This window comes from Pseudoliparis swirei, chromosome 8 (assembly GCF_029220125.1).
Source record: "Pseudoliparis swirei isolate HS2019 ecotype Mariana Trench chromosome 8, NWPU_hadal_v1, whole genome shotgun sequence".
NCBI lineage: Eukaryota > Metazoa > Chordata > Actinopteri > Perciformes > Liparidae > Pseudoliparis > Pseudoliparis swirei.
Genome location: NC_079395.1, coordinates 10,277,523 through 10,298,886, shown reverse-complemented (window position 1 = coordinate 10,298,886; position 21,364 = coordinate 10,277,523). Strand labels below are relative to the sequence as shown.

At 40.0% G+C, this 21,364-nt stretch overlaps 1 protein-coding gene across 1 annotated transcript; it reads right to left on the bottom strand.

The window, feature by feature from the left end:
• Positions 1-761: 761 nt before the first annotated feature.
• On the bottom strand, positions 762-13,617 carry LOC130197792 (KN motif and ankyrin repeat domain-containing protein 3-like). The gene is made up of 10 exons (XM_056420680.1): positions 13,393-13,617; positions 8,304-8,379; positions 6,758-8,227; positions 5,778-5,853; positions 4,957-5,256; positions 4,429-4,513; positions 3,332-3,551; positions 3,099-3,241; positions 2,115-2,315; positions 762-1,092 (listed from the first exon to the last, which is right to left on the bottom strand). Exons 2-10 carry the CDS (start codon positions 8,317-8,319, stop codon positions 1,000-1,002), a joined length of 2,604 nt encoding a protein of 867 aa, XP_056276655.1. The 5' UTR covers positions 8,320-8,379; positions 13,393-13,617; the 3' UTR covers positions 762-999.
• Between the last annotated feature and the right edge of the window lie 7,747 nt (positions 13,618-21,364).

The window sequence follows — 21,364 nt, the reverse complement described above, 5'->3', positions numbered from 1 at the left end:
TGGGGGGCGGGGGTAGAATCACCAGATGTAAAGAAAACAGAAAGCAGAAGAAAAACAATCACCAGCAGGGACAATGAGGAAAGTCCAAAGCATCCCGAATCACTCCAGCGGGGGTTCTCTGATATATACACATGTACATACATAAAATACACACACATACATCGATATAAATATACAGATACATGCACGATACGATTCTCTGAATTAGTGTAACTGAGGGTTTTACGTTACTTAATAACGTAAGAAACACGGCAACTTTATCTATTTCCGTCTGCTCCTTCACAATAAAATCCCTGTACCGGAACACTGGTGAACTAATACATTAGGTTGTTCAACTGTAGTAAGACGGCATTGAAGGCCTGGGTAGAAATGCATGGCCCACCACTGTGTTTAGCGTTGCTTTCTGTGTGTGATGTGTCTTGGCTGGAGCCAAGGTGACATAAAGGGACTATGCCACCTGCTGGTCAGGTTCGTCATTACAGCTACGCAGACAAGCAGCTCAATAACAATCAGCCTTATTGGTCATGTATGGGAAACATTAAAGGAATTTAACTTGTTGCTTTCATCGCAGCAGCTCCACCAAGCACAGTTTACTTTTTATAATTAAAAAAAAACCAGGTATTTTAGACATCAAGCACGAGTGAGTTAAAGCAACAGGTTGGTTTATTAGCACTTTACTTCATGTACTTGTCAAGCAGCATGGGTATGTTGCTGTTCTTTGTATATTTTACCCTTTTAAAAAAGAAAAAAAGAAGTGTAACCACAATGGAAAAAGCCATCTTTATTTTTTTTACATAGAACACAGACATTTTGATAATTGTCAACATATACATGTGACCAATACAATACACATATTATAATAAATATGTTTAATTGCATAGTTTGCAAAAGCTAAGCTTCTTCTTAGATGTGCAAAGATCAGACATACTTGATGTATTTACATTAACAGCAAAGAGAGCAGAAAACAACGAGTGTATTCATTCAGATTGTTTTCCAGTACTACAAAGCTCGAGCTTTAGCATGGGCTTGCAGGAGGGCGGAGGTATCAGTGTGGGAACCTTGCATGGCGATGGAGAGTGCAGTTTCACCACGCTGGAGGAAAAACAGGAAAAATACAAACATTAACATTCTGAACGCATATTAAATTAGACGCCGTGCACAAAAGGCTTATTTAGAAAGACATGTTTATGTTTTGCATATATGCAGATGATAACATGCTTAAAGTGGTGTACATGGTAAACATATTAAACCTCAGCATTTCTGCGCTGTTGTCATGATCAAGAAGATATTAGCATGAGGGCGAAGTGTGGTTCACAGATCTGCTGACATGGCTGCAGACTCTCAGTATTGTTTTACGTGAATAGCTGCCTCAAAGTACAGAATTTAGGCTCCAAGAGGACAGAATAAACAACAAAACTATGTGCAAGGTTGCCTTTTCCGTCCTTCAGATAAGCATGTTAATATGTAATTTTATTAGACTTTAATTAGTTTAATCAATTTGGGGTTGTGTCAAGGTGAAACACGGTTTAGAGTCGAGCCTGTGGTTGAAGGTCTCTTTTTCTCTTGAGTAAACTCTACTTAAAATGCAGACTGGGTTAAAATAGGAAAGACATTTGCATCCTCTCCTCCGCTCTCTTCCTCCAGACTGGCAGGTTCTGTTAGTGGATTAGCTCATCTCAACCCAAGGAGATTTGTTTTACTGTAGCCCTGATTCATCCTGGGAAAGCTCTATTCTGATGCAGACCGTCAGTCCACCCACGTCCACACAGCACGAGTCAAAACATTCAAGCTTTCCTACGACTAATCTCCTTTTTGTGTTCAGTTATATGAATAGAAAAGTGGATATGCTGTTTAGTTAACACATATAAGAAGATTTCACAAGAGAAATGGAGTCATCACATGAACTCCATATCTCTGAAATTCATTTTAATGAGAGTGCTGCATGTACAATATTTCTTTTTCAGTGGATTTCATGTCCAGTTAACAGTGATTCCTTTTGTATTATGACCATAAACAACTATACAAGATAAGGCAACCTGCATCTCACACTTTTGGCAAATGGTGAGAGGATTATATTGAAGGAAACTTATTTTTCTTTTTTTTTGCAGTATCACCTTGTCAGTCAGGGTCAGGTCACAAAGGCTCCTCTCCAGCAGCAGCCTTGCGATGTGTGTGTGGCCCCTCTCGGATGCGAACATCAGGGCCGTCGTTCCCTGGCTGTCCTGGAGGTTAGCGTCTGCCGCACAGCTCAATAGCAGGCGAACCATCACAACTCGCCCGTGTCTCACTGCCAAGTGCAGAGCGGTTTGGCCCGTCTGTGGAGAGGGAGAGTAAGCAGGAAAGAGATAGAACATTTCAATTCAGAGATTCACACGTGTTTCTTTTTGAGGTTCAGTGTCATACTGAAGCTCTTTAATCACATTTGGGAAGTCACAAGACCCTAGTTTGTCCCTAGTTTGTCACATGCTTAAAAAAAAACCTGTGTCTTGCATTTCCTATCATGCATCTCAATTGTGTCCCTCCGGTTCTGAAAAGGAAAGCCAATGAGAAAGTGCCTTAAACTTGCATTCTTTCTGATGGCCAGCAGGAGGTGATTCTTCTGAGAAAATGACCCTTCTTCACATTTAAACTATTTCCCTAGTAAACCTTGTAAACATGAGTTTATGATCTCAATCACGTCACGTTTTCTTCAATTCAGTATGAGTCATTTCGTAAAGTATGGTCCCATTTAGAGTAAAATAGACGATAAATCAGTGTGTGCGTTAGGGAGTGGCGACCTTCTTCATGACTTCTCTGACTTTTAAAAGCTCCCTTCAGAGAAAAATAACAAATTATACAGAATAACATAATATATAATATTTATTTTCACAGGCCGAGTCGTCTTTATCACCAAAATGCATGAATAACCCGATTTTCATGTGTTAAAATAGTAGGATGCCCCTGAGTATTGTCTGTGATTGTTTGATTAAATTATATCTTCCATCTACGACTAAAACAGCCTGTACAGAGTGCTGGGAGTCAAACTAAAGTTCACTCTTTACCCAAAATAAAATGACCCATGTTACATTGAAGCTGTGTTTGCATTGTATAGTTTTTACCTGGCTGGAGCGAATGTGAATGTTGCTCTGCTCCATTAGCTTGCGGACCACCTCCATGCCGCCTGGACCATCAGGTGCTGTTAGTGAGGCGAGCATCACTGCTGTGTAGCCGGCATTGTTCTGAAGGCTCAGATCACCTACACCTGTAAAACAACCAAAAACAAGTAACTTTCCCAATATGTACAACATAACTACATCTTTGTGCAAAAGCTCCGGCAACACGCTGTTGTTACCTGTGTCCAGTATGTGGCTGACGATGCTGTAGTTGCAGTGAGACACGCTGTAATGCAGCGCCGTGTTGCCGTTGTCATCCGCCAGGTTGATCAAGAAGGCCAGCAGTGAAGGCGTGGCCTTCTTCACTTCTCTCAGGTACACGGCCACCCTGCTGGCCGCCGAAGTCTCCTCGGCCGCCGCGCTGAACCAGTGCTGAAACAACACAACCAGGGCCTTCCTCTGGAAATAAAAGAGGAGATTATGGGAAGGACACACATTTGGGATTGCATTTTCTGAAGGATTTGGCCAAAACATCATATAATAATCATTGACTTCAAAGCCATTTATTTTTCTCTTTTGTTTAGCAAAAACATAATATAAACAAACATGTTCAATTGTCAATGGTGATACATCGAACAGATTCAGCAACATTTGGAGTCGAGCTTATGTCCGCCCATTCATTGTAAGTAAAATATTTACGCTCATACATTTAGATATATTTATTGACAGAAATTGAATAAAATATTCATAACCATATTTTCATTTGTGTTGTATGGAACTAAGAATATTTTTGTTAGAAAGAGCCTATTATATCTAGTCGATAGTGCATCGCCATATTGTTTACTGTAACCCAGAACGGACAAACCAAACACTGGCTCTAGAGAGGTCCTTCTGCAATACACATTACCTGAGAGCCATCTTAGATTCTCAAACACCTTTGGAAAGAGAGGGTTGAGCAGATAAGTATTCGATTGGATGCAATCTGCAACCACACCACTAGATACCACTAAATCCTACACATTGCTCCTTGAAAACTCTGTTTTTGTCTCCACCAGCAAATATCTGGTTCAAAAGGTTTGGCTGCTAAATGCTCCACTTTGTTCTCCAGCTAGCCTCTAACTTTGTCTGTCTGCCGGTCTGGAAAGGTTGCGTTTGGCCGTATGTTTTTATGAGAAAACAAGTTGATGAGAGCTGTGAGAGTGAATATAACCTAAACAATTAGCTGAAAGATGCATACATGCTCAGTAGAGCTCAGGGGAAACTGAAGTGTTGAGAGAATATTAAATACATCTACTTCTTTAGGTTTAATTGAGTGTGTCTGTGGGAGAATGCTCACCATGTCTTCATTGGGGTTATCCATGTTGTCCATGTGATCTTTGAGCAGATGACAGGCAGCCAGAAAATCTGCACTCACTGTCTCTCTGAAAGAAAAAGCATGTGTATGTGAGCATAAGGAAAGAGAGAATATAAATACTGTTTGTCTCATAGAGTAGCCTCTTTGCTATATATTATTATTATCATCATCATTATTATTATTATTATTATTATTATCATTAGTATCATTATTATTATCATTATTATCATTATTATTATTATTATTATTATTATTATTATTATCATCATTATTATTATTATTATTATTATTATTATTATTATTATTATCATTATTATTATTATTATTATTATCATCATCATTATTATTATTATTATTATTATTATTATTATTATCATTAGTATCATTATTATTATTATTATTATTATTATTATTATTATTATTATCATCATTATTATTATTCCCTAAAGAGTAAGTGCATCATTACATTTCCCAAACAATTGATGAGGTGTTCGTTGGCGGTCCTCTCACCTGCCCCCGGTGGTGGTTTCTGATCCAGAGTTCCCTTCCATCTGTTCTCCTGGGGGCTGTGCTTTCGTCTTGGATGTTTGTTCAGCTTCCACAGAAACTACGTTTCCATCTGTCAGCCCGGATCCTGCTGCTCCCGATATCGTCTGTCCGTCTGGAATCGTCTGCGTCATTCCCTCCATTCGCCTCATCCCTGGGACTCCATCCACCTGGACAGCAGCCATCTCCCTCGGGCTGATGCTGCTCTCCTTCTGCCCGCTCTCGTTCCCACAGTCCTGCCCAACCACATTTCCACTTTTACGTCTTTAAAAAGAAAGAAAGAAGAGCAGAGCAGACATTTAGAACTATCTGTCACCCAAATGCTGGGACATTTAAGCAACTGAAACTACACTGATCAGTAGGGAGACCACGTTCACATGTTGTACGTTTACTGCTTTTAATTTATAGTCAGCATGTAGAGCAGCAATCAACATTAACATGGCACATAGAAAATTACAACCAAGCCAACCTCATATGTTGTAATAACACTAAATAAAAGAATGCCCCGACAGAAACTGAAAACAGTCACATTTAACGTTTCTTTATAGTGTTCAAACTTTGAAGTAATAAATAAGCTCTCATTGGAGGGAAATAGTGAATGTTCACTTCTCTCCTTTTACTGGCAACTTTAGAGGGAATGGCATTCATCTTTAAATGTGTAATTATGATGTTTGTCTTGGTCAGAACTATAACCATGAGTAAGTATGTAATTGAACCAAAACTATGGTTTATGCAATAATCATAACCTTAAAGGTTGCTGAAGTCAGAGGGAGTTATTTACTAACCCTTCATTAACACCCACAGAATGTAGACTTTTTGACAACTGGGCGCAACCATCTGTCCTCATGATGGAGTTAGAAACTGCATTGAAGACAAACGCAGAGTATATGATTAAATATCACAGCCGAACAACAACATTAGAAATACATGTTTACTATGCTTTATGGCTTATACATAGCCACCTCTTCCCAAAAAGCTTCTCAGAACAACTATTTCGTCAACATTGTTCAGATTGATTAATTAATGAGTAAATTAATGGGTAAATTATGGGCCTGCTTGGAAATGCTTTCAAAGTTTGAAAGAATAATATTTTCTGAAATTTAGATTCACTTTCTGTCTATGTTAACGAAACATTGGATTCACTTGCTTTCAGAGAGACGTGTGTGAATACTTCCACCTCTCTGAGATTGATGGCTGATATTTTAGCTTTACATGGTGGAATTTCTGACAATTTTATAAGGGGAAAGCTCTGAATCTGAAAATAAAAGTAGGTCAAATGAGCATCTTGTGATGAGGTCACATCAGCAGCAACGGGTATAGAGGGGAGGATGCAATGGCCCCTTCCCCACTTCCTAACCAACTACTTCAAGTGCCCTTGCTTGTACCACACTCGTTTTTAAACTCTGCCTTCATTTTGATCTGAACTACATTCCTATAACGTTTCATGACGTTTTACAAAGATTCACAATTTACAATCGATAATATTTAGAAACTGGCAAAGTATTCAAAACCGCCTCTGTGGAAGTTCCTGCTACAGTAGCTCACCGGTAAACAGTCTGAATGATAAATAACTAGAGATTTGATCCAATAAAATACAACCATTTATAAACCATATTCCCAATTAAAGAAATAGTTTTACGAGGCATTTTTGTGAAGAACACATTAGTTTTTAATTTACTTTTGCAGATTAGATGCAGACAGAAGGCAACCGTGGTTAGAATATTGTAATCATTACATAGACAGTACAATCGGTGGACCACAGTACCTCCTTGTTGAATCCTTTCTCCATCACTGTGCCCTTGCTGGGTGTAGTAGGAGGTAAGGATCTCAACGAGTCCCATCATCTCCTGCTGCAGGGAGTTGACTTTGGGGTCTGGGTGCTGTAGAGGTTTGCCCTCCTTTCCTAACTCATGGCCTACACACAGACACTCCCACTGCTGATCCAGGAGCCTCTTTATCTTTTTAATGTTGTGGACAACCACTGCTGTTTCATCTGAAGCCGCTCCGGGGTCATCAAGCACTCGTGGATCTTGTTGTCGACCTCTTTGTCTGTTTGCAGAAACAGTTCTTGCATTTGGACTTCTTGACACTTTATTACATGGTTCAATAGCTCCTACCTCCTCATCTCCATCCTGGTCTACCACCACCCTCTCTGCACTGACCCAAGCTGCAGGATTCCTGATTAGGTGCTCCATCTCCTCGTCTTTTCTTCTGCTCTCCTCCCGCTGCTCCCTCAGCAGCCCTGAGGCCCTCTGCAGCTCAGCGCTAGTCTCATGGAGCTTCTGCTCCAGCACAGCTACTTTAGCCTGCAGGGACGTCACCGTCAGCAGCTCATCCAGATCTGTACTAGTCCTCCACTCACGCGTGGGATTAGAGTCCTCTAGACTGACGCTGTGATTTCTAGGAAACATGGTGTGATTTTCATGCCGAGGCCTTTTGATGTCCCCCGTGCTGTAGTGGGACGAGGTGTAAGGATCTCTGGTTCCATTCGTTGAGCAGGGAGGGGAATGTGCATTCAATTCCAGACGGAGCCTTTCTCTTTCCTCCTGGAGGATGTAGATATGCGCCCTAAGCTCTGGAACCACCCTCACCTCCATCTCCAGCTCCCCCACACGTTCTAGGGCCTCTGTTAGGCGCCTCAACAGACCTGAACAGTCCTGTGGTCGAGGGCTGTCCGGGGAGTCCAAGACGTCTTCACAGGAGGTGTTTCTAACTCCGAGGTGATCCCTTGAACTCCTGAGGCTGCCGGGGTCCTCGTTGGACTCAGGTCCCTGTGTCAGTAATACTGTGAGTGGAAGACTGGAGGCACGCAGGAGATGAGGCCTGACGTGCTCACCGAGAGGTTGCTCATCAAACTCCTTGATTTTGGCCTCCATCTCAGCCAGAGCTGTGAGCCCTGTAGGGGAAAGTGGCAACCTGTGATCATTTGCCCAGGAAGAGTAGCCATGGTGATGGGCATCTGACAGTCGGGACCTCGGGCCAAGAGCTCCAGTAGATCCCCAGGGGCTCGGGCGGTAGCCACACCCAGAGGAATTGAGTTGCCTGGGAAGAGTGCTGGCTCTGGGGCCTTTGCTTCGGCGCTGGATGGGGACTCTTTTGATTGTGTTGCCTTTCTCGATGTCATCTACGTATTTTAGGAAGTCCAGATCAAGTCGAAAGCCATAAGGTGTTTCCACTGAGTACGGGGGCTTCCCTTTGATCCCATTCCCCGCTGTTTTATGAGACCGGATATTTCCTGTAATTATTAAATCAGTAATTTACTATCTGTCACAAATTTAGAACAATTATGTCATTTTAGGGACATTCTTTACCGTTTTGTCCTTCCATCCCTTTTCTGTCTTCAGTTACCCAAACAACTTTTTGCTTATCTGGTTGGACCTTTCGTATCTGACAAGACAAAAAAAACAAAAAATCCAATATGGGTGTGAATTGAGCCAACAACACATGGAAAACACATTAGGACTTTGTACAAGTGGCAGAAGTGGTTACTGTGTGGCGATCTAATATAATAATGAACACATTCATGATTTCTGAGGGGGAAAACAGCATTTTGGCACTGACTTTTTACTCAAGGTTTAACTGTGGTATTTTTATTGGGAGTCTCCAACTTAATTTAGTTACCAGATGTAGGATTATTCTGAACAGCAGTAACACTTTTTGGGTTCTCCAGTCATAATCTGTCTCATATTCATTCTCCCACATGTAGCGCAAATCATAAAACACAAACATTCACTAATGCTCAAGGACTTTCTTTTTCTTCCTCTCTCTCATGTTCTCATTTATATTTTTCTCACTCTCACTGCTTTATTTTGTCCATGCATCAGCCTGCTGTTATTCAACAGTGGCACGCCTGATGTTCACTTGATTACAGCTCTGCCATCCAGGACGAGAGCTGAAAATAGATTGGGACTGTTTAGCCCAGCAGCTATGGCCAGCGGAGCAAATATACTCCTACAGACATAAATACAGACAACCATTGTTGTGACTCACTATTTTCCTCCTTTCCTGCCCTCCCTGTTTCTCCTACTACTAGATCTACAGTCTGCTGTCAGCTCCTTGATTTACTTTTACTAAACTGTCTCTGACTGTAACTTTCTTTTTCCACTTCTTTTTTTACAGTACATGGTTATATAATGAGTCTGCTGACTCTCCCTTCTTCTCTCTATATGATAGACAACAGTCTACACTAGGTAGTAATTTCTTCCCATACCTCCTTCTCTCAGAGTCCCTTCCTCCCTGCCTCACCTCTTCCCTCCTCCATTCCTCTCCTGACCACTAGCCTCTGTTGCAGATGGCCGTCCTCTTGAGGACCTGCAGCCACCCAACCACAGCCCCAAACAATGTCAGCTATGCAGTAAACAGACAAACACTGCCAAAGGACCATACTGGGAATTTTGACCTCTGACATAGTCTACAATGATGAGTGGTAAACAACAACAAATCTGCAATAACGAATGCACACATTTATGAAAACACTTAGCAGCTATGTACATGCAATTGCAAATATGCAGAGAGCATGCGAGTCTTGCATGCACTCAGAGTGACATAGAGATGAGCAGAGTTTAACATTTTGGATGTGCAAATATTACCAACATGTAGGTATTCCCTAGAAAGTACATGATATTTAGGTGGAATAACATGCATTTGACATTTTCTGATACTATTGCCACTCTGATCCCTGAGTTTTGGTACTGATTTAGGATGATTCCTTCTTTGGTAACTTACACAATAAAAGCCCCAAAAGGATTCTGGCTCATATGTAGCCATATTTAGCCAGAGCAAGGCCGCTCAGGGCTGCAGCTGCAGCGGGGAGGTTATGGCCGGTGGGGACCCTGCAGCACCTGAGCTGCTGAGAGCGAATGCCGACTGGTGGAGCCTTTGCTTCCATTTTCTTTTAAGCTGTGCCCAAAACAATCAAGAGAAAACAAGCAGTGTATGGCGTAAGCATGAACGTTTTCTTCCTCCCCTGCACAGTGGTGTGATGGAGACCTTCTTCAGGATCCTGAGGATGAGCTAGAAAAGATGACCAAGACAGCGATTTTGGGGTGATTTTTGCCATTGTGTTTTTCTAATCAAATATTCTGAGGAGTGTTATTTTTTTTACAATGAATTAATTTGGCAATTAATTAAGCCTGTTGTATTTAGGTTTAAAAGATCAACTTAAATTCAGAAGGTGTATGTTTGTATTTCTCTGTTTTAGGTGTTCTAGTTTATCTATCAGAATTAAAGAGAGTCTGTGTAACAAGGCAAACTCGCTGCTTGTATGCAATGCATCCTGTTACATTGTAGGTCCGCAGCAGGAGAGATAAGCTTTCTCCGTCAATATATCACATACTAGTGAATCTTTTTCTCTAGTGGACTACATTTACCATTACTGATTGGAAAACCACATAAAACATGGCACATTTGCCTTTTCAGCAAAACATTTCAATTATTAAACTATGACAACTAATAAGTAATTAATGAGGAAATAAAAATGAATATTACTATTTCAAATATTTTCTTTACTTGAAAAGGATTTATCATGGTATAATTACTTCTCACTCTAAATGCTGTGCTTTTGTCCTTACAGAAACCTAATACATGTGTTAAACATAAAATCTGTACTTTGTTGTTATGCCAGTCGGCTTTTCTGATGTTGAGTGGGATCTTTCAGCACTTCCTCTGACAAGTCTAAGTTTAGCCCATACACTTGGGTGTCCCAGACATGTCTCATAATTTTACAGATTAATATAGTCTCATTCAATGTCCTGCAGGTAGTCAAACAAACTGTGAGGACATTACAATCGATCACGTTGTTTAGAGCTTGTGAGGCATTAAGAGAAACAGAAAACCCAAATGTTGACTCCAAGCAGAGACTACATGCAGCCTTGAGTCTGTCATCAGAGCACCTGTTACTGCTGACAACTCAGTCAATCTAACTGCTGGCCCAGTCATCAAGTGGAGACTGTAGGGTGCAGTTCAAAAGAACTCTTTTACATTTGTGCTTTGCTGTAAAAGAGAAAGTCTTCCTTTTAAAAAGTATGTTTGTTCTTGCTGAGTGTTAATAGATAAGATTGATATTACTCTCTTATCAGTACCAGGGCTCTCAAGTTTTGAAGACAGGCAAGAGTGACATTTCCGTCAGCACCCCCCCCCCCTCCCCCCCAAGGCACAGATATCCACCTTATTCTTCTCTTTAATTATCATTAGCATGTTGTTTCTAATTTGTGCAAAATCAGTACAAAACTAATTGTTGTGATTTATTATACAGAGGTTGCCTCTGTATAATAAATCACAACAATTAGTTTTGCACTGATTTTGCACAAATTAGAAACAACATGCTAATGATAATTAAAGAGTAAGGTGGATATCTGTGCCTTGGGAAAGAGCCAGGGCGAGCTGTTTCTAACTGTTTTTATGCTAAGCTAAGTTAGCCTTCTTCTTGTTGTAGCAGAAAGGAATAATTATAGACAATTTATTGCTTGCTGTCAGACAAACAAAGTACAATCCCAACTGCTGTAGCCCACAGGTTGCTTACCTAATATAGACTTTCTGACCAGGTTACCACAGAGGAAACATTATAGTAGAGTCATTACCTAACTCTCTCCACATTTCCGTGGCATGGGTTTTAATTGTGGATGTGAGTCGGCCCACCTCACAGGAAACCCAAGAAATGAAACGTAAAAAGATTTGTCTTGACCCAAGCAAGGCTCCATCCGATGCTGCCTCTGCACACGTTTAACTCAATCCAGAGTGAGTTATCAAATCAAATGTTTCTTTATATCCAGTTTCTTGTCTCAGTTGTGTGTGTTCCTCTCCTCTTTCTGCTCCAAAAACAGCAACTTTCCTCATCTGGGTAGCTCTATCACTTATCACACAAACCTTTTAAACTTCCTGCATCAGCACATACCTAGACATCTTAATATATCTATCACATCATTCTTTACAAAAGCCACACATTAGCCTAAATATGAACTTATGACACTGCAAGAGAACCTCGGATAAATACTAGGGAATCATGTTAGATTTCAAATCCAAGTCAGAAGAAGAAAATTACCAGTTCAGTAACTGATTGTACCAGCATGTTGCAGTGTTTATTTCTAGCCATTTTGACGATATGACAATGTCGGTTGGTTGTTCCATCACTTTCATGCAGACTGAAATATCTCAACAACAGCCTCAGCGTTACTGTGTGTTTGGTGTTAATTAGCAAACAGCTAGCACCTAAGACTGTGAACATAAACTTGCATTGTCATTGTAATCCTGTTGTTAACATCACTCTCAAATAAATGATAAATGAACTTACTGTGAGTGCATCCTGACAGAGCCACTACAGTCTTTTTACAACTTGTGGAATAACACATTCATTCGTATTTTTAGTTTTTTGTTTCCATGGGTTCACCTGGTGTGAACTTGCAGAGCTATCAGTTTCGATAAGCTATCACATTCTCATAACAACCCACCCACCACTTTTTGCATCACTAGTGGGTGACATCTAAAATAGTTAATGTAATCCTGAACTTAAGACTTTAAAGGGATGTTTCAGAGATATCCTCATGCTCTTTGCCCATCTCTGTCCATCTGTCTGTACAGTATGCAAATTATGTTTTCCTTTCTCTGCTCTGTTCCTGGAAAAATCCTTGCTCTCCTCTACTTTTTGGCTGTACAGACTGCGGTTTTCTTCTGTGCATATAAACCTTGTCTTCTGTTTGGAGTTGTTTTAGGAGCCAGAGCCAACAGTTTGGACTCATGCTCCCTTTTCCCTCATGCTCTAAATGTCTCTTATTTCTTCTCCCAGACTCACATTGTTCACTCACTGTCTCCAAAAAGACTTCCTTGAAATGGAAATTCCTTGAGTTATATGACTGTACAACTCAAGTGTGTCTGTTTTGCTCTTGGGATTTTGGACCGCTGGAGTTCTGGTCGTTGTCCAACAGCAACAGGGTCCGAGTTGCATTGTGGCATCAAAGCCTCGTTGTGGGGTATGTGAAGCTAGAGCTCACAGGATGAAACAGCTGCCAGGGGCTTCACGCAAGGAATACAACGGTGGTATGTTAACATGGCACGGTTAAAATAGAAAGTGTGTGTGTTCACGTAGACATGTGTGTTTGTGTTGGTTGAAGTGTATTTCTGTACAGTATAAGTACATTAAATGTTAATATAATTCAACATGTATTCTTTGAAAGGCAAAGTTATTCTCCTAAAAGTCTGATTAGTATTCGGCACAGGGCCCAGAGCTCTACTCCACACAATGTGTTCAATCACTTCATGGTCAAAAGCTTTTGAATTTAGATCAGTATGTCCCAGAAATAAAGACATTCAAGGTCAATATTTAGCATTGCGCCTCTGAATAACAATCCAACCCAACAGTCCTCCACTGTCTGAGAGATATGAGATAAACATTAAACCAGATCTTACCTGATGACATGTGTTCAGCAGTTGTCTCCACTCTGTGATGTGAGGGCGTGATTGTCAGACAGTCCACTTTCTGCTCTCAGCTCAGTCCAGCCTGTCCGTCGGTCTCCTGAGAAGACAGGGAGGTGCTGTCAGGAAGAGTGGCATGCCGCGGCTGTTTGGGAAATGCCAATGTGCAGCCCCTGCTATAACAGAAGCTGGGTTTGGTTATGTGTAAAAGAGAGTACTGAGCAGGGAGGGGCTTGTGAGCGGTACCTCCTGTCCAACAACACTGACGAGCGGGAAGCTAGGAACACAGAACCACACCCATCCCTTCAGAGAAGCAGCCAATAGGAGTTCAGAGGAGTAACTGACCGGTGAAGAGACCGCAGCTCTCCTGGGACCCCCGGTAACACCATGTCAAAATATGGAGCATCTGGCATGAAGTAAGAGAAAGTGCCAGAGTCACCTTACTGTGTACGGTCCACGATCGTCTCAGATAACACCAGTGACCACGCAGTGCCTGAGACCACCCTCGTTCAGAATGTGTAACCCGACCCAGTGTTATGTGGTCTCTGTCCTCTATGTCCAAGTAAACAGGCGGGGAGCAGAGGGCTTGGTGCCACCCACACTGTAAACCCGAATAAGTTAGAACTAAAAAAAATTGAGGCAATATATTGCCTCAAATTTTTTGAGTTAATGAACTTTTTAATTTGATTTTGCAGAACTTAAAAAGTTTGATGACTTGCTACTTGTACCTTTTGATTACAGCTTAAATTAAAGTGTTAATTTAGCTCAACTCAATTATTTTCAGTTATTAGTACTTAAAATGTTCAAGTTTTCAAACCACTGGAATAAGTTCACAGAACTTAAAAAAATAAAGTACACAACCACACCATTTCATGTTAACCAAACTCAATGTTTTCGAGTTCACATTAGTCAAATGTTTTGAATTTGTTTACTTAAAAAGATAACTCGAAACTTAAATTTTTTTGTGGCAATTTATTGCCTCAATTACATTTGAGTTTAACAAACGCAAAATTTAAGTCATGAACATCTATCTATTGAACAGTATTTTCTTGCACTCACATTTAGCACACTGCAATATTAAAATAAATAATTTGAAAATATACTTTAATAAATTGTAGCTTAAACTTAGAGCTGGTGACATAAAACAATACCAACATTTTTTGTTATAGCGAAAAAACACTGCTCTTGGCTTCCTGAGTATATAGTGCAGCATTTTGGATTAAATACAACAGAACTGTTTCAGAACATTTTCAGGAAAAAAAGAAAAACTTCCATCTTTATAGTGGCTGATCATTTTAATTATTTGAATGAATATGGGCACAACAAATAAAACATTTCAACTTTGCAACCAAAGTTAAACTTCCAAAATAAATTGTATCTTTACGTTTAAAAGATAATGATGATCTTTACCGCTATAGTGGGTTAAATATTGTTGATAAATTGACATTAACAGGAAACACGTACATGAGGCATAAAAGAATGTAATTTTTTTTTATCTGCACAAAGATAACAACCCGAGAACCATGACCTCTGCCTTTTTTTCCTCCATAATACACAACACAATAACATACATGAACAGATCACATGATGGCGCTGCATTGCAAAGCTGCAAGACGTGATCATAGACCTTTTAACTTGAACATGTTGAACCTTTTATAATGGTATACCGCTGCAGCCTTCCGTTTCTAGGTCATCAAAACATTCTTGAGGGTCTGCAACTTCGGTGACAGTTTGCCACTTTCTAGGCCAAGTAAGATCTTTTGAATGAACTCAAAAGTCTTGGTAAGTGCTTTGGGGTAGCTGAGGTGTAGTGCATACATGAATCCAAAGACTACCAGGAAGGCATCGCCAAGTCTGGGGAGACTAACCATGACATCACTTTCAATAATCACAGAGATTTTCACAGGGTGGTAGTGAACTGCACTTGTGTTATTGTCACTGGTGACAGTAAGGAGGCCCACTGCAACCCCATCAAGCTCTGGCTCATCAGACTCGTCCTGAATGAATGAAAAAGAGATACCAATCACAAACTAACACATGGAACAGCACAGATGACATAATGTATCTTTCCTTAACCAAGTCCCAATGAAAACAAAGGCCTCTTTTACAAGGGAGACCTGTGTCTCATTGTAAGAGGGGAACAACATAAGATCCATGTTCTGCACACACAAATCAACCAAATTACCAGAGAATCCAAGTGGTGAGAGACTGAAACCAAGCTAAAGGACATTTACAGGAACATGTTTTACTGAACATCTTCTCACTTGCCAATACAGTTCCTTTGTAGTGAGGCGAAAACAGACTATACCCGAAAAGTGTATGGGTAGACTAAACAAAGGTAAGTCCTAAAAGATATTAGTATTTTGATGAACTGTTTACATCATGCACACGTAGAATCTGTTAGTGACTTAAGAAGACTCACTGTGCAGGTTCTGAAGAATCCAGATACATCCTCGCACAGATAGACAGGGAGGCCGTGGAGAACAGTCGTACGTTTGGTGTGTATGTCCTGGTTTTCCTATTCAGATAAAAACACATTTGTACATTTAAAATAATCCATTCAGAACATATGGCCACAAATAACCTGTTCACATCTTTAATGCAATCAAACAAATGTCAAACACAGAGTGGACTAATTGCAAAATTCACAAAGCTCATTTGAGTCATTGAACCTGTTCGAAGTTCCACCGGTTCAACCTATGAAGTGTGTAATAATCTATTTACCTGTTCATCGTGGATTTTTAAAATTTCAGCCAGAGCATCTGCTGTCTTTCCAGTTCTTGATGCCTTCTGCCTAAATAAAGTCATTAGTCGTGGAAGATGGCGGTCAAGCTCAGCATAGAATCGGTTGGGCAGGTTCTGATTGGTTATCCTCTGGAACTCTGCATACAACTACATTGAAATAACAGCAACAAATAAAAAAACATTCAATTTGAAGAATCTAGCACATTTATTAAGCCGACAATAGCGGTCAAATGAATAAGAATCACAATTTTCACTTAAAGAGAGATGATCCATATTACCTCAGAAGATCTGATTCAAGTGGTCTACTATTTCCTGAATAGCTGTGTTCGAGACATGAAGGATAGCCTGCATCTTTAGAAATAAAGAAGCTAAATTTGTTTTAAGTTGATTTCTTAGACTGCCAGTGTCACACTGATCACCGTTCCCCACTTCTCTGCTCTGGTCTGGTCTGGGCACTCTTCATGCGAATCACTAGTTTCCTCAGAAATACTGGCTTGAAGAATATGGGGATCCTCACTGACAATATCAGTTTGAAAGTCAGATGCAAGACCTGCTTGGTGTTCTCTACTTTTATGAGAATTGAACGAGGAGTACACATTTGTGATATAGCTACAATCCTTATATGGGCATGTCACCGTTTCATGATTTTTCAAATGCTTTCTGAGATGACTGAAAACGGCTGAATTAGAAAAGGGTTGCTGAAATGTGCATAAGGAGCATTTGAATAACACAGGCCCATGACTCTGCTCTGTACAAATGCTAGGTTGTGCTGTATGATATATTGATAAATGAGTACTCAGTGAATTAAGTGTCTGAAACGTGCAAATGCAATCGGTGTAGAGGCATGGAAGAGGGCTGATTCTGGAAAAGTGGCTGTGCTGCAGCCTACAGTGTCTAAATAACTGTATTCTGGAGGTGCAAGAAGCTGCACAATTTACACTTCCAGATTATTTTGGAACCAGCAACCTAAAAGGCAAAGAAAAAAATGACAAAGTTTAGACCAACATCTAAAACTTTAAAGACAGAATTACTATTACTTACTAATTAATATAACAAGTTAATTACTATTAGCTTACCAAAACATGATCATGGACTACAGCTAACACTGCTTTAAAATTGCATGTTTTCCATTTTTGTATGCGATGTAAAACTAAAAGTAAATATTTGATTTGAAAGAACACTGACTAAAAAAGGACCGGTAACTGTTTCCCTATTCATCAGAGAAGAGAAGAAAATGAAAGACTGAGTTTTGAATGCTATTACAAACACATTCTTTGCACAATTTTTCTCATTCTAAAAAAATGTTACTGGTTGGCCACCTTTTCAGAAATACTTTTTTTTAGTGGAGATAGGTTGATGCAAATGCTATGCCATAGTACAATTACTGTCAATTATTTCATTTTATTTCTTCAAACAAGATTTTTCTGTGCTGTTCTTTGATATTTCTTACTTAAGGACTCTTCCCACAACACGTTGTGATTCCCATGCAACAGCCTGTGAGGTCCTGACACCCAGGTTAGGAATCGCTGGTATAATGCACTGACAAACATAGTTGACAATACATAATTTGTTGGTGGCATATCTAAACATTTCATTTATGCAGCTTACATGCAAGTCTCAATAACACCACCGTAAAACACTATCTATCTAGGATTTTCCATACAGGGTCTAACAATAACGTGGTTTTTATTTGACGTGCACAAAAACAAAAGAAATGCCAGAGATGCGAGTGACGTGAATAGTCAAGCATAAACACCGGGCGCTGCCCGTGAACCAACAGAGAAGCACGGGAGATCACTGTCAAGTTACGTTAGCTAGCGTACGTTCGTTAGCCGCGATGTTCTCAGTCGAACAAGGTAGTTTAGTGGAACACCTCGTGCTCCTCCGCTGGTACGTCAAGTTACGTTAGCTTGCGCGAACCGACGTGCGTTAGCTATAGTACCTTAGTACACGAGGAGCGTACGTTAGCCAACGTTAGCCGCCACTTGTGTCTCTGAGCTCAAACCAGCCACTGCTGAAGTTGAGAGACAGACTCCGGGAGAGGACTGGAGTCTCGGCGAGTGAAGCAGACGTAATGTCTCTCGCAAAGTCTAGGAAATTATTTAAAGTTTTAGTTTTTCGAGGTTTGGCAACTGGCTGATTGTAACATCATGTAACTAAACACATTACACATATCAACGTATATATAAAAACACTTAAGATCTCACTCACCTTGAAAACAGTCCGAGTCGACGATGACACCACAGCCTCGTGCGAAAGGGTGCAGGACGAAAGTAAAGTAACGACTCCCGCGAAATCCCCATAATGCACTTTGATAACGGCCAAAACACGTGATGACTCCAAGTTGATTTACACTACAAGTTGAATGTGAATTTTCAGCGTAACGTTTTATTTGTCGTTGATATGTTACTAGTTATTTTGTATTATCATGACAACTTCAATAGTCTTTTATGATACCAACTAAAAGGACATTTTACTGTGTATTTTACACTTTTATTGTATTTTAGCATGTGATTTAGGTTTCTTTTTAAATCATCCATATTTAAAACAATAGAAATAACAGGACTTTATCATTAGCAGCATATAATTACTAAATTCTATTACGTTGGGCGTACGTTATGTTTTACAAAATAGTTCCATTTAATAAAAAAATATTAGTTAAAATTACTCAAAAAGAAGAACATGTTACACCAACTTGACATATTTAAGTTAGTAGAACTTTCTCTAAAACTTTGAGTATACACTACTTAATCTATTTGATTAATTTGGACGTTCGGGTTTACAGTGCATGGGGGTTAATTCTCTCAGTACATACCTCTCATTCTTCATGGCTCTTCTTTCAACCTGCAACCAGCATCTTCCTTTGGGTCAATACCATCATGGTCTGGTTGCCTGACTTTTATTACCAAAGTCAAAGGAAATTGCTTTTGTAGTCATGCTAGCAGCACAGTTTTACAGTGTTGGTCTGTTCACCACTTGGATCCAGACTGGAATACCTCAACAACTTCGAGATGAATTTCTGTGAGTTCTTTTTTACAAACATTCATTGTTCCCAGAGGATAAATCCTCCAGACCCTGATGATCTCCCACCTTTTACTCAAGCACCACTGGGAGATAATTGATTGACATTGGTTTGTGGACTACAAACAAAAAGTGATGAAATTGACATCTCCAAAATTGGACAACGCCAGGTTAAAAACCTGCTTTATCATCTATTTTACTGTAAATGGGACCACAATTGACTGAATGAACATCTTCTTGTATTAAAGACTTGAAACTAGCGATTGAAACCATAAACTCGTGTTTACAATGTTTACTGAGGATATACATCAACGGAGAATTAGGGTCATTTTCTTTTAGACTTCAATACAATCTGGCTGATTTGCAACCAGAGGAGTTGCACCTTGTGGACCATTAGAGACTATGGGTCAGTGGGTAGCACTTCTGTCTTTCAATCAAGGGGTTGGAGGTTTAATCCCCGCCCTAGTCGTTGTGTCCTTGAGCAAGACACTTAACCCTGAATTGTTCCCTGTAGCTGCGTCTACAGTGTATGAATGTAACAGGATTGTAAGTCGCTTTGGATAAAAGCGTCAGCTAAATGACATGTAATGTAATGTAGAGAGAATGCAAGTTTACGGTACTTTTCAGAACCGTAGGTTGCCACCCGGGATTGACTCGATATGTTGTACAGATATGCCACCATGAGGTTCACGTTTGAGGTTTGATGTGACATGCCTCAACAACTAGTGGATTGATTGCCATTAAATTTGGTACAATCATTCATGTCACTATGAGGATCAATTATGATTTATTTTATGACTTAACTTTTCAGTATCACTACACCTGCTAAGCATCAGCCTGATAGGGTTGACACTGTGAGCATGTTATCATGCTAATTAGCATACATTTGAAAGTACAGCCCCACAGACCCTCAGTGGCTATATCTTTCTTTCTGAATCTGTTTGATATGTACAGTTAATACTTTTCTGTCTTTTCTATTCACCTATTTGTGTTTTTTCATTTTTGTGTTGGGGTGCAATTGCCTCAGTTGGTCTCATCTGGCCAAGAGAAATATATTTCTCATCAAGTATAGCCTACAGAGTGAGCCTCACAGTGAAAATTGTTTACAACAGTCTCCTACTGGCAGCATCAAATCCAGCCTATCTTTAAGTTAAAATAAACTGGGCAATGTAATAAACATGATGAGGAGAGAGAGCCGCCTGAGGAGCCTGTAACCACCGCCCTAGTGCCCGTCATGAATGGAAAAGGAATTAGTAAGATCTAGCAAGAAATACTCCTTTTCCATGACCCAAGCAGACAACTGACTCCGAGAGGGCTTGTGGTTTGACTCGAAGGAGGGAGAGAGAGAAAGCAGTCTTTATTGGACTAAAGGATTGCTGACGGACTGACCACACACTGCAGAAAACCTGGCCTGAAGGCAAACATTTTGGTCTGTTCGGTTTTCAGGAAAATATTTATTGTTGCATCATATTTTAATGCAAATATATGCTTCATATATTAGTTGACAATTGAGTCATTAATTATTAACTTGTACAAATAGACATTTAGGGCCCACAAAGTGAAATGCACGAGGCTTGCCGGCTGCAGGATATTTTTAATGAATTTTTTTTTAATGCTTTAATGTGTTCACAAGATTTATGTTGACCAAAATGTCTTGAATGTTTTATAAAGTTGTTTGTCATTCTATTCAGCCAATATGTGCTGTTTTTATTATTATTGCTCTTTGATGTATTAAAGGAGATGGGGATTTAAAAGACAGCTGATACAACAAAACACAAAACGGATGGAAGAGTTTAAAGAAGTTCAGTCCACCTAAAGGTCTATCAGCCGACATCTCCCCCCTTTTGATGAATGTTATGTAACTCTGGCTTGTAGTCGGGGGAGTTACTGGTTGTGCTGTAGCTGCATTGGCCAATCGAAGCAGTCGTCATGTAACAGTGTCCTATGAATCAAGAGCATTCCTTTGACCAGAGGGCCACAGACCTTTCACAACTAAAGATACATAAGTCTTATAGTAGGTAAATCAGCTGGAATTCAATGTAATCTAGGTGTCAGCTGCAGGCTATAGGTCTCTCAGGTAAAGTTTACATTAAGGCTGAGGTTTAAATATAAATATGTTTAAAAACTGTACAGCACCCACCGATGTGTGTATTACAAGACATAGAAATATCAGCTCATTAGTCGCAGAACGTTGTGTAAC